This window comes from Thalassophryne amazonica, unplaced genomic scaffold, assembly GCF_902500255.1.
Source record: "Thalassophryne amazonica unplaced genomic scaffold, fThaAma1.1, whole genome shotgun sequence".
Classification (NCBI taxonomy): domain Eukaryota; kingdom Metazoa; phylum Chordata; class Actinopteri; order Batrachoidiformes; family Batrachoididae; genus Thalassophryne; species Thalassophryne amazonica.
Window position 1 is genome coordinate 22,982 of NW_022986332.1, and position 12,525 is coordinate 35,506.

The 12,525-nt window shown below is 44.4% G+C and overlaps 1 protein-coding gene across 1 annotated transcript in view; it reads right to left on the minus strand.

The window, feature by feature from the left end:
* Nucleotides 1-238: 238 nt before the first annotated feature.
* The window catches only part of zgc:162872 (BAR_ACAPs and ArfGap_ACAP domain-containing protein), a 50,282-nt gene continuing 37,995 nt past the window's right edge, over nt 239-12,525 (minus strand). Inside the window, exons 10-22 of the mRNA XM_034165599.1 lie at nt 12,376-12,479; nt 12,143-12,194; nt 9,476-9,576; nt 8,772-9,131; nt 6,649-6,718; nt 6,416-6,510; nt 6,202-6,278; nt 5,684-5,838; nt 2,987-3,096; nt 2,805-2,915; nt 1,401-1,462; nt 1,173-1,329; nt 239-830 (exon numbers count right to left, since the gene is read on the minus strand). Of these exons, the coding sequence (XP_034021490.1) occupies nt 812-830; nt 1,173-1,329; nt 1,401-1,462; nt 2,805-2,915; nt 2,987-3,096; nt 5,684-5,838; nt 6,202-6,278; nt 6,416-6,510; nt 6,649-6,718; nt 8,772-9,131; nt 9,476-9,576; nt 12,143-12,194; nt 12,376-12,479 (1,473 nt within the window). The 3' untranslated portion in view covers nt 239-811. The remainder of the gene's footprint in view (nt 831-1,172; nt 1,330-1,400; nt 1,463-2,804; nt 2,916-2,986; nt 3,097-5,683; nt 5,839-6,201; nt 6,279-6,415; nt 6,511-6,648; nt 6,719-8,771; nt 9,132-9,475; nt 9,577-12,142; nt 12,195-12,375; nt 12,480-12,525) is intronic.

Sequence of the window (12,525 nt, forward strand, 5' to 3'; positions counted from 1 at the left end):
TGATTTGGAGATTTGATGATTGTAGAAAGAAAAGCTTGTTGAGGGTTAAATTACTCTAGAATAAATTTTAATCCAGAGACACACGTCATTGTATGACATGGAGTTACAGAGCTACAGCTGCATAAATCAGGCTTTAAATTAATATAATAAATCATCATAAATGGTAAATTTATGTAAATTTGACAGCTTAACTCTTTTTATATTTATTCTGATAGCACCTGTACCTGGATGTGTTGCTGTATGTGGTTAAACGATTTTTAAAAATGTTGAAAACATTAAAGGTTCATTCAGTAGTTCAGCGCAGTTGGAACCAAAATGGCGCCGTGTTCTAAGCTGACGCCGCTCTCTGAATAAAGGGAGTGCAGTCAGAACCGCTCCACCCCAGAACAGTGATTTTCTCCCACCCAGGTTTTTTTGTTTTTGTTTTTTTGCCATGGTCAATCTAAGTTCTGCGGCTCAGTTCGTGCTCCTTTTTGTGCACATGCTGGATCTGATTTAACCCACTGACTCGCTCAGACTCAGAGTTTGTTGGAGCTGGTTTCTGAAACAGGCATCTCGCCTGGATGTCTGAGTGACAAACCGCCACCAACTGTCATTTTCAAATAATGATGTCTTTGTAGTTTTGTGTGGAGCTGAAATGTTTTTCGGACACAGTGAGGGTCGTCTTCACATGTTTGTTCCGGGATCTTTGCCTGTTTTGTATTATTGAACATTTATTGGTTAACAGGCGGCGTGTCTTCTGGCAGACGCAGCGTCTGGTAACAGCTTCATGATGAGAACAGCAGCGTTTCTTCTCGGCTCAGTGGTCAGATTAACGATAATCAACTGAACTAAAACACAACAAAAAAACAACAGTGATGTGCTGCAGGACCAGAAACAAAAAATAACAGTGAGGTTTATACTCAACACAACATTTTAGTCCAAAGTAAACCACAAATAAGTACACAGCGCCCCCTCTGGTCACAGCCAATTACAGTTATGCACAATCTCATCAGGTGTCTTAAGTTCATGTATCCACCTGGTCCATCCAAAATGTTAGCAGGGGGTCCTGGCAGGAAGTGGGATTGTACTCAAACGTTACCTTGACAACAGCAGGTGTGTGTGTGTGTGTGTGTGTGTGTGTGTGTGTGGGGGGGGGGGGGGGGGGGGTTCTGAGGGGCTTCCTCTCTCACTGTCTGTCATGCTCCTGGGTGTTGACCATCTCTCCGCGCCCCTCCTCAGCCTCCCCCTCCTCTCGTCTGTGGTTGAACTGCCGTCTGCTCAGCTTCTCGGGGTCATGTGACGCCATGTCGCTGAAATCGCGGAAGATGTCCTGAAACGTCTCGTCATCTGTTGCAGAAATAACACGTGACTGACTGTGTGAGAAGAAAAGCTGGAGAGTTTGAGGACACTGTACTGACCTGTGGAGCCAAAGACGCCATCAGAGTCCCTCATCTCCTCATTCATTCTGGCCATCCTCAGCCTGGAACCACAAAGCAGACCAAAACCCAGTGGACCACTGTCCAAAAACACATCTGTGTCCACCAATTATGGGCCAAAGGTGAGGACCCCCCCCCACTTTCACCTGGCCAGGGCAGATGTTGGAGGTGGGCCTGGATGTGGTAAAGCAACACCAGTGTCTCCTCCCAAACCTAAACTGACCTGGATCCTGATCACTCATATTTGTTTCTAATCTTTGATCCCCATTGCTGACCTTTGATCCTGGTTGCTGACCTAATCAGAGGTCCTCAGCTGTTTCTCTGCCTTTGTGTTCTCACTGACATGTGGTGGGTCACAGCTGAGAGGGGCATCTATCAGAAGAACCCGAGCACTGGAGATGTCTAACATCTTGGCAGGAGGACCAGCCGAGACCTCACCAGGACTCAGGTTCAGATTACTTCATTCATCCCAAAAGGCCAAAACATTTATACAGTCAGTCCGTCCATAACTACAGAACAACCATTTAACATCCACAATCAAACACCATCACAACAATAATCACAACCAGCAACACGCAAAAACACCACAATCCATCATCTCTGCACGTGTGCATTTAGCAGCCTGACAGCCAAAGGAAAAAGGAATATGCATAAGGAATCGACACATAGCACCGCCCCCCCGACGGCGTGGATACGAACTCACTACCGCCATCACACTTTGAGCTCTTTCTGGACCACCAGTGATTTCCAGAGCAGAGGCCCCTGATGATGTCGTTCACACACTTCTTGTTTTTCACAGATAGACCAAAAACCAGCAAATACTGTGAAGAAAAATCTTAAAAGACTCCCAATAAAAGTTTGATAAAAGGTACATAAGGAACCCCAAAGGAACTGAGTTTCCTCAACAAGTGGATCCTTTGGTTTGCTGCTGTCTGTGTCATCGCTGAGTTTGAGCTGAGAGTCAAACATGCTGCACAAATACTTACACGTCTCTACGATTTGTACCTCTTCACCCTGAATAAAGTATTCAGGGTAAAGATTTAGGGTCGACAGTAGAGTGTCTAAATTCTATAATAATTTCCTTAGTTTTTAACACATTTAAATGGAGGAAGCGATCATGACATCATCTGACAAATTCAGGGTGGGGGGGTGGGGGCACAGCCATGATGGAGTTGGTGGCCCTGAAGGAGAGACGATCCAGCCGTCACCTGCTGTGACTGAGGTGGGACGAGGTGCTTTGATTAAACCATAATCAGGTGGAGGGTCACTAGACCACAGATGGTGAGTCACCTGATCTCAAACAAATGCCTCCTTGTGTCCTCTGGTCCTCAGAAACCAGCAGGCTCAGACGTCTGTCATTCCACTCAGGTTGTTTGTAAGACTCACAACGTCACGATGTCGGCATGGGCTGCTTCCACAGTGATGGCCAGCGGGTCCTGCCCTCTCTCGTCCACAGCGTACTGATTGGCTCCTCTCTTCAGCAGTAAACACACCTGACTGTGACAGCCAATGAGAATCAGTGTTCCGTCTGCTTTCTGCATAGTGACACCTGCGCTGAGTGTAATTACCCCGTATGTCCTGCAGTGGCAGCAGCGTGAAGCGCTCCCTGGCCTCTCCGGTCCCGGTGATTGACGTTTGCTCCGTTCTGTAGCAGGAATTCGCAGGCCAACAGCGACCCCTGTGAGAGTCACAGAGAACTACACTGTAGACTGCGTGTGTGTGTGTGTGTGTGAGTACATTCTAAGAAGTGCATCAGATAATATTTACAGAGGAATCCTTCAAATGGTGACACAAACACCAAACTGGGCACAAATACTCCTTAATCCGTGGTCCCACAAAATAATGAAGGATGAATAATGAGCCACACACCATGTTTTTTTTTTTTTTTGCCACAAGAGGGTTTATTCAACTATCGTGGGAGAACAGTGGCTCTGAGTGGCTCACTTCGAGCAGCGTCATGACAACACCACGTGGAAGCAACCCAGTGGCGAGAGATGTATCTCAACGCCACAACAGCGCGAGGGATGCAAAGAACAAAACGAATCGGACGCCAAAAATTAAACATGTTAAATTTTTTTTGCGTCCTGTGTTCGACGCAGAAATTAAGTGGTTTCAGCGCAAGTCAGACCAACGCAATGGTACTCAGCCTGAGTGGAAGCCACACCCTCACAATACAACCTTACCTGACGCCAATTTATGATTCCTGCTGTGTTCCGTATAAGTCCAGATATCTCCACATTTACTCATGGACGCTTCATGCGCACGCAGCTCACAGTCAAAGGAAGAAAGATAAACTATAACAGCATTCAGAGCGCAGACCTGCAGCTCAGCACAAGAACAAACATAAATTAGAAGAGAAATCAGAGTGCACAGTCTGTCTGCAGTCAAACTGTGCACTCTGATTTCTCTGTGTTCTCACCTCCTCTCTGCCCCCTGCTGCGCGCACCTGATGCAAACATTCCTGTGTCATCATGACACCACATGAACTCACTGACTGAATGCCACACTACTATTATTGTGAACACCCCCTTTTCTACTTTTTTTTTTACTAATAGCCCAATTTCATAGCCTTAAGAGTGTGTATATCATGAATGCTTGGCCTTGTTGGATTTGTGAGAATCTCCTGAATCTACTGGTACCTTGTTTCCCATGTAACAATAAGAAATATACTCAAAACCTGGATTAATCTTTTTAGTCACATAGCACTACTATTATTCTGAACACTACTGTATAAAACAATTATTTTGTAGCGGATTAGTCATTTTCTATCAGAGTTTGGATGCTGAAAACACCTCTAATCGCTTCTGGAATCACAGAGGACTGTTTCATCTGGACTCTTTTTCCTCTCTCTCCTGCTCCATGTGGAATGTATTTTGGAACAGCTTAAAGTAATTACTTGTAATGTTTTAATAGCTTGGTAAAACAGTTGCATGTTCATTCCTAGCTGTAAAAATATGTTCTGTGCGCGCTGACAGAATGACTCACACTCAAAACGAACATTTAGGCAGAACGCCAGCTCACAAAAGAGTGATTTTGCAGTCAATAACGGACAAACACAAAGTTAAAAGTTGGATCACGCCAGTGAAGCTGTGAGAAGTAGTGCAGAGCTGTCTAGAAATGTAGAAAGAGTGCACAAAAGAGCGATTTTATAGACATAACACAAAGTTAAAAGTTGGATCACGCCAGTGAAGCTGTGAGAAGTAGTGCAGAGCTGTCTAGAAATGTAGAAAGAGTGCACAAAAGAGCGATTTTATAGACATAACACAAAGTTAAAAGTTGGATCACGCCAGTGAAGCTGTGAGAAGTAGTGCAGAGCTGTCTAGAAATGTAGAAAGAGTGCACAAAAGAGCGATTTTATAGACATAACACAAAGTTAAAAGTTGGATCACGCCAGTGAAGCTGTGAGAAGTAGTGCAGAGCTGTCTAGAAATGTAGAAAGAGTGCACAAAAGAGCGATTTTATAGACATAACACAAAGTTAAAAGTTGGATCACGGTGACTCTAAGCTGTGGAAGAAATTAAGAAATCTTTTTTTTTTTTAAGTGATCCACAGTTGCGGCAGCACACACTCACTCTGGCTGTTAAAAAAAATGCAACATGTTGAATGGATGTTTTGAACTGAAAAGTCACCCTTTAAAGGCACCGGGTGTGGCAGGGCTGGAGGTCTGGACCAAACCCATGTCTAAACGTGCACCAACGTCACATTAACATGATGCTACATGGATCATATGCGGCGACATGAGCCACCCGAGGCTGGACGGGGCTCAAATGACGGGTCGGTTGTGGCTCACTAGGGGCACACTGAGGTGCCTTAGTAGTGGATACGTGACGGCTTAAAATGTGCATCATTCTTCAAATAATGGCTGACACACCCGTGCACAGCTCATTATTCACGGCTTATTATTTGGTGGGACTGAGGCTTAAGACATGAACTCTTTGGAAAAAACTGACTGATCACTTGAATTTTCAACAGTAGGGGTCAACTGCGGAATTACAGAGGGGTCAAAAATGAAAAGATGCTCCAATCACATTGAAAACTAGAGCGCGTTATTAGTTTGATTGCTAACATCGCTTTGAGCAGTTAATCAGTGAAATCACCTGGTGGACTTGGCGACTGCATAGAAAACCTGCACCCTTGTGGCCCTTTCTGGAATCATTCTGAGTCCTCTGCTCTCAGCAGTATTTGTGCCAAATTTGGTGTTTGAATGACCATTTGATGGATGGTTTCAGTTATCTGCTGCACTATAAGATGGAACTTGTCCGTACCCCGACAGCAGCTCCAATCAGGGCCGTCCGCCCCTCCTCCTCAGGGATGCTCGCGTTGACCTCTGACCCCTGGGCTAACGCTGTGGCCATGGCAACCAGGTCCCCAGCCAAGGCAGCTCGGTACAGGTCCTGAAACACTTTTCCTTTCTCTCCATCTAGAACAGAAAGTCACCGAAACACCTCATCAAGTGCTTGCTCACAGGGGGTCGTTTTGACCGTTGGGGTTTTACATAATTATTGTATGGCCTTGCCTTACAATATAAAGCGCCTTGGGGCAACTGTTTGTTGTGATTTGGCGCTATATAAAAAAATTGATTGATTGATTGATGATGATTATTTTTTAAATAATCAGCGTCCTGTCTCGACCCGAGAAAGACTGTAGAGAGGATTTAATCTGATCAGCCAAACTAGAAACACGTTGTGGATGTTTTAGCTGGAACTTTGACCTCAGCGTGTTTCCATCAGGACTGTGCAACCTGCTGCAAGGAGAAACCATTTGTTCGTTCAGATGGACTTACGAACAGCATCAGAGTCGCCATTTGGCACAAATCTCTTCTCCACGTATTTGTCTTTGATCCACATCTCCCTCTCTGCTCTAAGACACACACACACAATAATCACCGATCAATAATCAATACATACAGGGGTGTTTGCTGTGAAGGTGTTTCTCTGGTTCTAAGTGTGATCCACATTTTCAGTTTTAGGGTTCTGATTGATGAGCGTTGGGTTTACCGCGGACTGTCAACACTGGGTTTGACTCTGCCGTCCTCAGAACATCGAGCCTCATATATCCGGTTCATGACATCATTACCCAGAACACACAGCAGCTGCAGACAAAAACACAAGCCTCAGAGACCTTCAGGGTTCGAATGAGACCAGGTGCCATGTACTTCCTGGTACAGGACCAGATCTTAGACATGTGTGAAATGTGTCTGTGCACGGCGGCGCTGTGCACGTGTTTATACCTTCAGCTGTTCAGCCTCCCAGGAGTCCAGCGTCAGAGAGCGAACCTTTGACAGGTGGACGCCGAGGCTCCTGAACACATCACCAGGTCAGTTTGTCCCAAACTCTCACACACACACACACACACACACACGCACACGCACATGTACCACCTGGGTCATCAATGGTTCTACGGTTCTGAAATTGTCTAGTTCTGGCATGCCCAACCAGTCAAGTCCATCACAGGCTGAGTTTTAGTCGATCACATAAAAAAATAAAATAAGAATCTGTCACTGGACTTGAGAGGATTTAGTGCTGCTATAACAGACTGATGCAGCAGGTGGCAGCAATGCACCAATAAGGATGCTGGCTGCCGTTAAACGCCATTGAAGAAGAAGAAATCTTTTTCTTCTTCTTCTTCTTCTTCTTCTATGGTGGAGAAAAAATAAACAAAAAAAAAATCACCATTTTTATTGTGAGTGGGAGGAGGATTATTTTTCACTTTATCTGAATGATAAATCCATCTGTCTTATCTGCAGTGTAAATGTGGCTTTACTGAAGAAAGAGAATTTGGAGCGGCATTTCAAGAGCATTTACAAGAGCTACAATGCTAACTTCCTGGCTAAATGCGCGCCTAAAATGTCAACTACCAGCACAGCTGAATGTTCTGTTCGGGCCAGGAGTCTGAGGACGCGTTTATTCTGTGCACAGCTGGAGGAGACATGCAGAACACACAGACGTTAGGTGGCTCAGCAGAGGTGAATTTCTGGAGCGGTTTTCTGAATTGTTGCTAAAAATTAAAGAATTTCTGGAACGTTCAAATGGTAAAATAAATAAATGGTAAATGGACTGCATTTATATAGCGCTTTTCCATCTGCATCAGACGCTCAAAGCGCTTTACAATTATGCCTCACATTCACCCCGATGTCAGGCTGCTGCCATACAAGGCGCTCACTACACACCGGGAGCAATAGGGGATTAAAGGCCTTGCCCAAGGGCCCTTAGTGATTTTCCAGTCAGGCAGGGATTTGAACCCAGGATCTTCTGGTCTCAAGCCCAATGCCTTAACCACTAGACCATCACCTCCCCTTAAGCATGTTTTGCATTTTGTATCCCCTGTGCCAGGGGATACAAAATGCAAAACATTCACTGTGCACAATTCCTCCAATCACAGCCACAGAAGCCTGTAACTTCTTCTGGGTGTCTTGGTGGCTTTCCTCACTCTTCTCCTTCAGTTTTTGAGAACTGTCTACTCCACACAGATTTACCACAGAGTGTCATACTGTTTGTATTTCTACATAACTGATGTAAATAAAGTTCAAGACATATTCAGTGACTTGGAAATGTTCATGTATCCATCCCCTGACTTGTCTGAAGAAAACTGGTAATTAAACTGATTATTTACAGGAATGATACCAAAGGGGCTGATACCCATCACCTTGAGTTTTATATTTTTTATTAATTGATATCAAGTTGTAGAGATTTATTTTCACTTTGAGTCTAAGGAAGATAATTTTAGAAATGTTTATATTGAGAAGCCTGATTTACCTTTTGTATTTGAAATGCCATAAACAAATTAAAATGTGTGAAATACCGAGGGGCTGAATACTTTTGGAGGCCACTGTAGATGTGGACTGTATATCGTCCAAAGTGGCATTACTCTTCAACCTGGAGCCTCACACTGAAAACTGACACTGAGCTCAAATCCAGAGCAACACCTGACACGAACATCCAAATCTGGACTCTAATGCAGACAGAGAGTCTGAGTTCCTGATTACAGCTGCACTCAGCTCCTACTGTCTGCACTATGAGAGACCAGCTTCCTCCTCTCAGGGCCAGAAGTCCCACTAAGGTAGGGAACAACTTTTCCAACTTGAGGCCAGTCCGAGGCCTACTTGTGCTTATTCTTTTCCACCCTGCATATTTACTTCAATGATGCATGATTATTGTTAAAACTTTATCTTTGTGTTATTATATTGGTGCAGAATAAATTGTGGCTATGCTGTGGTGTTCCACATGGCTCAGTAGATCTTACTACAGTGCCAAGTTTAAAAGTAGGTCTCGGTTCAAAAAAGGTTGGGCACCCCAGTCTAGTCTGTAATGACACTGGACACTAGGGGGTGCTGTTTTCTCCTGCAGCTGTTACCTGTGGATGCCAGAGCACCTGATGCACAAAGTGATTCCCAGGTTGACCGAAGCCCAGCGAGGCTCCTCCTCTCCGCAGTCGCAACAGTGATGGTTCCCAGGGCCGGCCAAGGCCACACGCAGCACCGAGTTTCTGACTGAGGGCCCGGCCCCCACCAGGAGAGGAGTCGGCTCTTCAGGCTGTGCACAAAAAGAGAAGCGTGAAGCAGCAGCCGGCTCTTTGGGACAGGGGATGACGATCGGACCTGCCTGTGTGAGCGGAGCGCTGGTACTCTGCCTGTAAGCCAGATCGATGCTGCCCTGCAGAGAGTCCAGCCACGTCTGCTTCACCTGCTCCGAGTCGGCCTGCAGAGCACAGCACCTGACACAAACACAACAGGGAGGTGCTGACTCTACCTCAGAGACACAGCGCCTCCAGAAAGCCACATCAAAATGCTTCACGTCCTCAGTAAGACCGGACGCTCAGGGCTCTCTGACATCACAGAATGTCAGGGGACGCCAGTCGCTGGACGCTGGATCCAGCTGAATTCCTGGACATGTTGCACCTACAGAGATGCAACATGTTCTTGTGGGAAGATGCTGAAGCCTCCTGAGGAACTGCAGGGTGTCCTCGAGGACCCAGTTTGTCCGTCCTTTCCTCTTTGTTTTTAACTCTGCTGAGAATGAAAGTTTCCAGCTGTGTGTTTGCATTTGTTTGTTTCTTACTTCTGAACAGAGACCAGCTCAAAGCAGAAACGTCTGTCGATGGTGTCCAGAGACTTCACAGCACAAAGTCTGAGATCCTCAAACAGAACCACTGGGTCCTCCTGTCGGGTCAGATGCACATATCATAAGATATAAAATACATTTATGCAGCTTCATTTTTTTTTAAAGAATGTCAGGCCAGGGAGCAGGTGCTGCAGCCGTCACAGCTCAGAGGTCCTGGATGCACGTGGGTGTCATTAAAGGAACTTAAAAACATATATATATATTTTTTAATAAGGGGCTGTGGGGTTTTTGGAGGAGTTTGTTTCAGTTTATCATTATTATTAACATCCTGTTCTTGATGCTTCAGCTGCTTATTTGTTGTGTGGCACTTGGCAACCTTTGAACCTGTCACAAGACGCTGGCTGAACCATCGTTTTACACGAGCACAGCAGCTCTCTGCTGCATCCAGTCTCATGCAAACTCAAACTTTAGGAAGTCACACGTGCACTCTGCAGTTTGAATCTGTTACACACGCGGCTTCAAATCCCACCAGTGCTTTTTCAGGGGTAGAGCATTTGTTTACATTTTGATTTGGACATTCTGTGAATTTTTTTCTTTTTACAATGACTAGTAAGTAAGACCATTCGGCTGCTCCCTTGTTTGCACTCAGGGTTGCCACAGCAAATCCAAGGTGGTTCTGTATACACAGTAGTGTTCAGAATAATAGTAGTGCTATGTGACTAAAAAGATTAATCCAGGTTTTGAGTATATTTCTTATTGTTACATGGGAAACAAGGTACCAGTAGATTCAGTAGATTCTCACAAATCCAACAAGACCAAGCATTCATGATATACACACTCTTAAGGCTATGAAATTGGGCTATTAGTAAAAAAAAGTAGAAAAGGGGGTGTTCACAATAATAGTAGCATCTGCTGTTGATGCTACAAACTCAAAACTATTATGTTCAAACTGCTTTTTTATCAATCCTGTGAATCACTAAACTAGTATTTAGTTGTATAACCACAGTTTTTCATGATTTCTTCACATCTGCAAGGCATTAATTTTGTTGGTTTGGAACCAAGATTTTGCTGGTTTACTAGTGTGCTTGGGGTCATTGTCTTGATGAAACACCCATTTCAAGGACATGACCTCTTCAGCATAAGGCAACATGACCTCTTCAAGTATTTTGACATATCCAAACTGATCCATGATACCTGGTATGCGATATATAGGCCCAACACCATAGTAGGAGAAACATGCCCATATCATGATGCTTGCACCACCATGCTTCACTGTCTTCACTGTGAACTGTGGCTTGAATTCAGAGTTTGGGGGTCGTCTCACAAACTGTCTGTGGCCCTTGGACCCAAAAGAACAATTTTACTCTCATCAGTCCACAAAATATTCCTCCATTTCTCTTTAGGCCAGTTGATGTGTTCTTTGGCAAATTGTAACCTCTTCTGCACGTCTTTTATTTAACAGAGGGACTTTGCGGGGGATTCTTGCAAATAAATTAGCTTCACACAGGCGTCTTCTAACTGTCACAGCACTTACAGGTAACTCCAGACTGTCTTTGATCATCCTGGAGCTGATCAATGGGTGAGCCTTTGCCATTCTGGTTATTCTTCTATCCATTTTGATGGTTGTTTTCCATTTTCTTCCATGCGTCTGTTTTTTTGATCATTGTAGATGAACAGGCTATAATTTTTTGCACCTGCGTATAAGTTTTCCCCTCTCCAGTCAACTTTTTAATCAAACTACACTGTTCTTCTGAACAATGTCTTGAACATCCCATTTTCCTCAGGCTTTCAAAGAGAAAAGCATGTTCAACAGGTGCTGGCTTCATCCTTAATAGGGGACACCTGATTCACACCTGTTTGTTCCACAAAACTGACAAACTCACTGACTGAATGCCACACTACTATTATTGTGAACACCCCCTTTTCTACTTTTTTTTACTAATAGCCCAATTTCATAGTCTTAAGAGTGTGTATATCATGAATGCTTGGTCTTGTTGGATTTGTGAGAATCTACTGAATCTACTGGTACCTTGTTTCCCATGTAACAATAAGAAATATACTCAAAACCTGGATTAATCTTTTTAGTCACATAGTACTACTATTATTCTGAACAGTCCTGTAGAATTGGCACAAGTTTTACACCAGATGTCCTTCCTGACACAAGTCCACATTACATGGAAAAATGTGGCAGGGGTGGGATTTGAACCAGGAACCTTCTGAACTGAAACCAACCACTTGGCCACCGCCTCTGCTTCTACCATGATAAGTACTGTAAGTAATTGCAGATTTGCTTTATATACATTTAAATTGTGTTTCATATTAATTTCATTGAAGTCAGGCTAAACAGGGTATTTTATTTTGAAAATCTCTGAAGTCCACCTGTGACAGACAGCTTTTCACACCACAAAACTACATGTATACAATTATTTAGAGGAATTATTCATGAAGCTTGCAATCAGGTTAATTTTTCTAACCTGGCTGATGCTGTAAACACGTCACCTTTGACTTACGGACAGGAAGTGCTGAAATTTGGCAGCACTGAATTGAAACAGAAATCTGGACACATTGATCAGTTTTAAGATTTGAAGATGGGGTCATGGGTTAACTGTTGACTGCTCAGTCCCTCCACCCGGTAAAGAGGGAATCAGTCAACAGGACTCTCACCTTGTGGGACTTCCTGTACGTCAGCTGGTTGTCTCTGATGGAAAACCAGCATCTGAAAACACACAGACAACTTTCAGCACTGCGCCTGATAAAAAAACTGTCTCACTGATTTCCAGGTTTCACATGACAGTAAACGTGACACTGGAGGATTGTTCATCTGTCTGCAATCCCATCAGGACATCATGGAACACAAGTGTCTCATCCCACTGGCCGGAGTAAGAACCTGTAGGTACCTCTTCCAGGTTCTGCTTTTCCTCCTGGAGCGCTTGAACAGGTAACCTTGGATGACATCATCACTCCCAGGACTCGGACTGACCACCGGCTCACCTGATGCATCCTGCAGCAACAACAATCACTTTACACAACAATAAAAACGAGTCCCC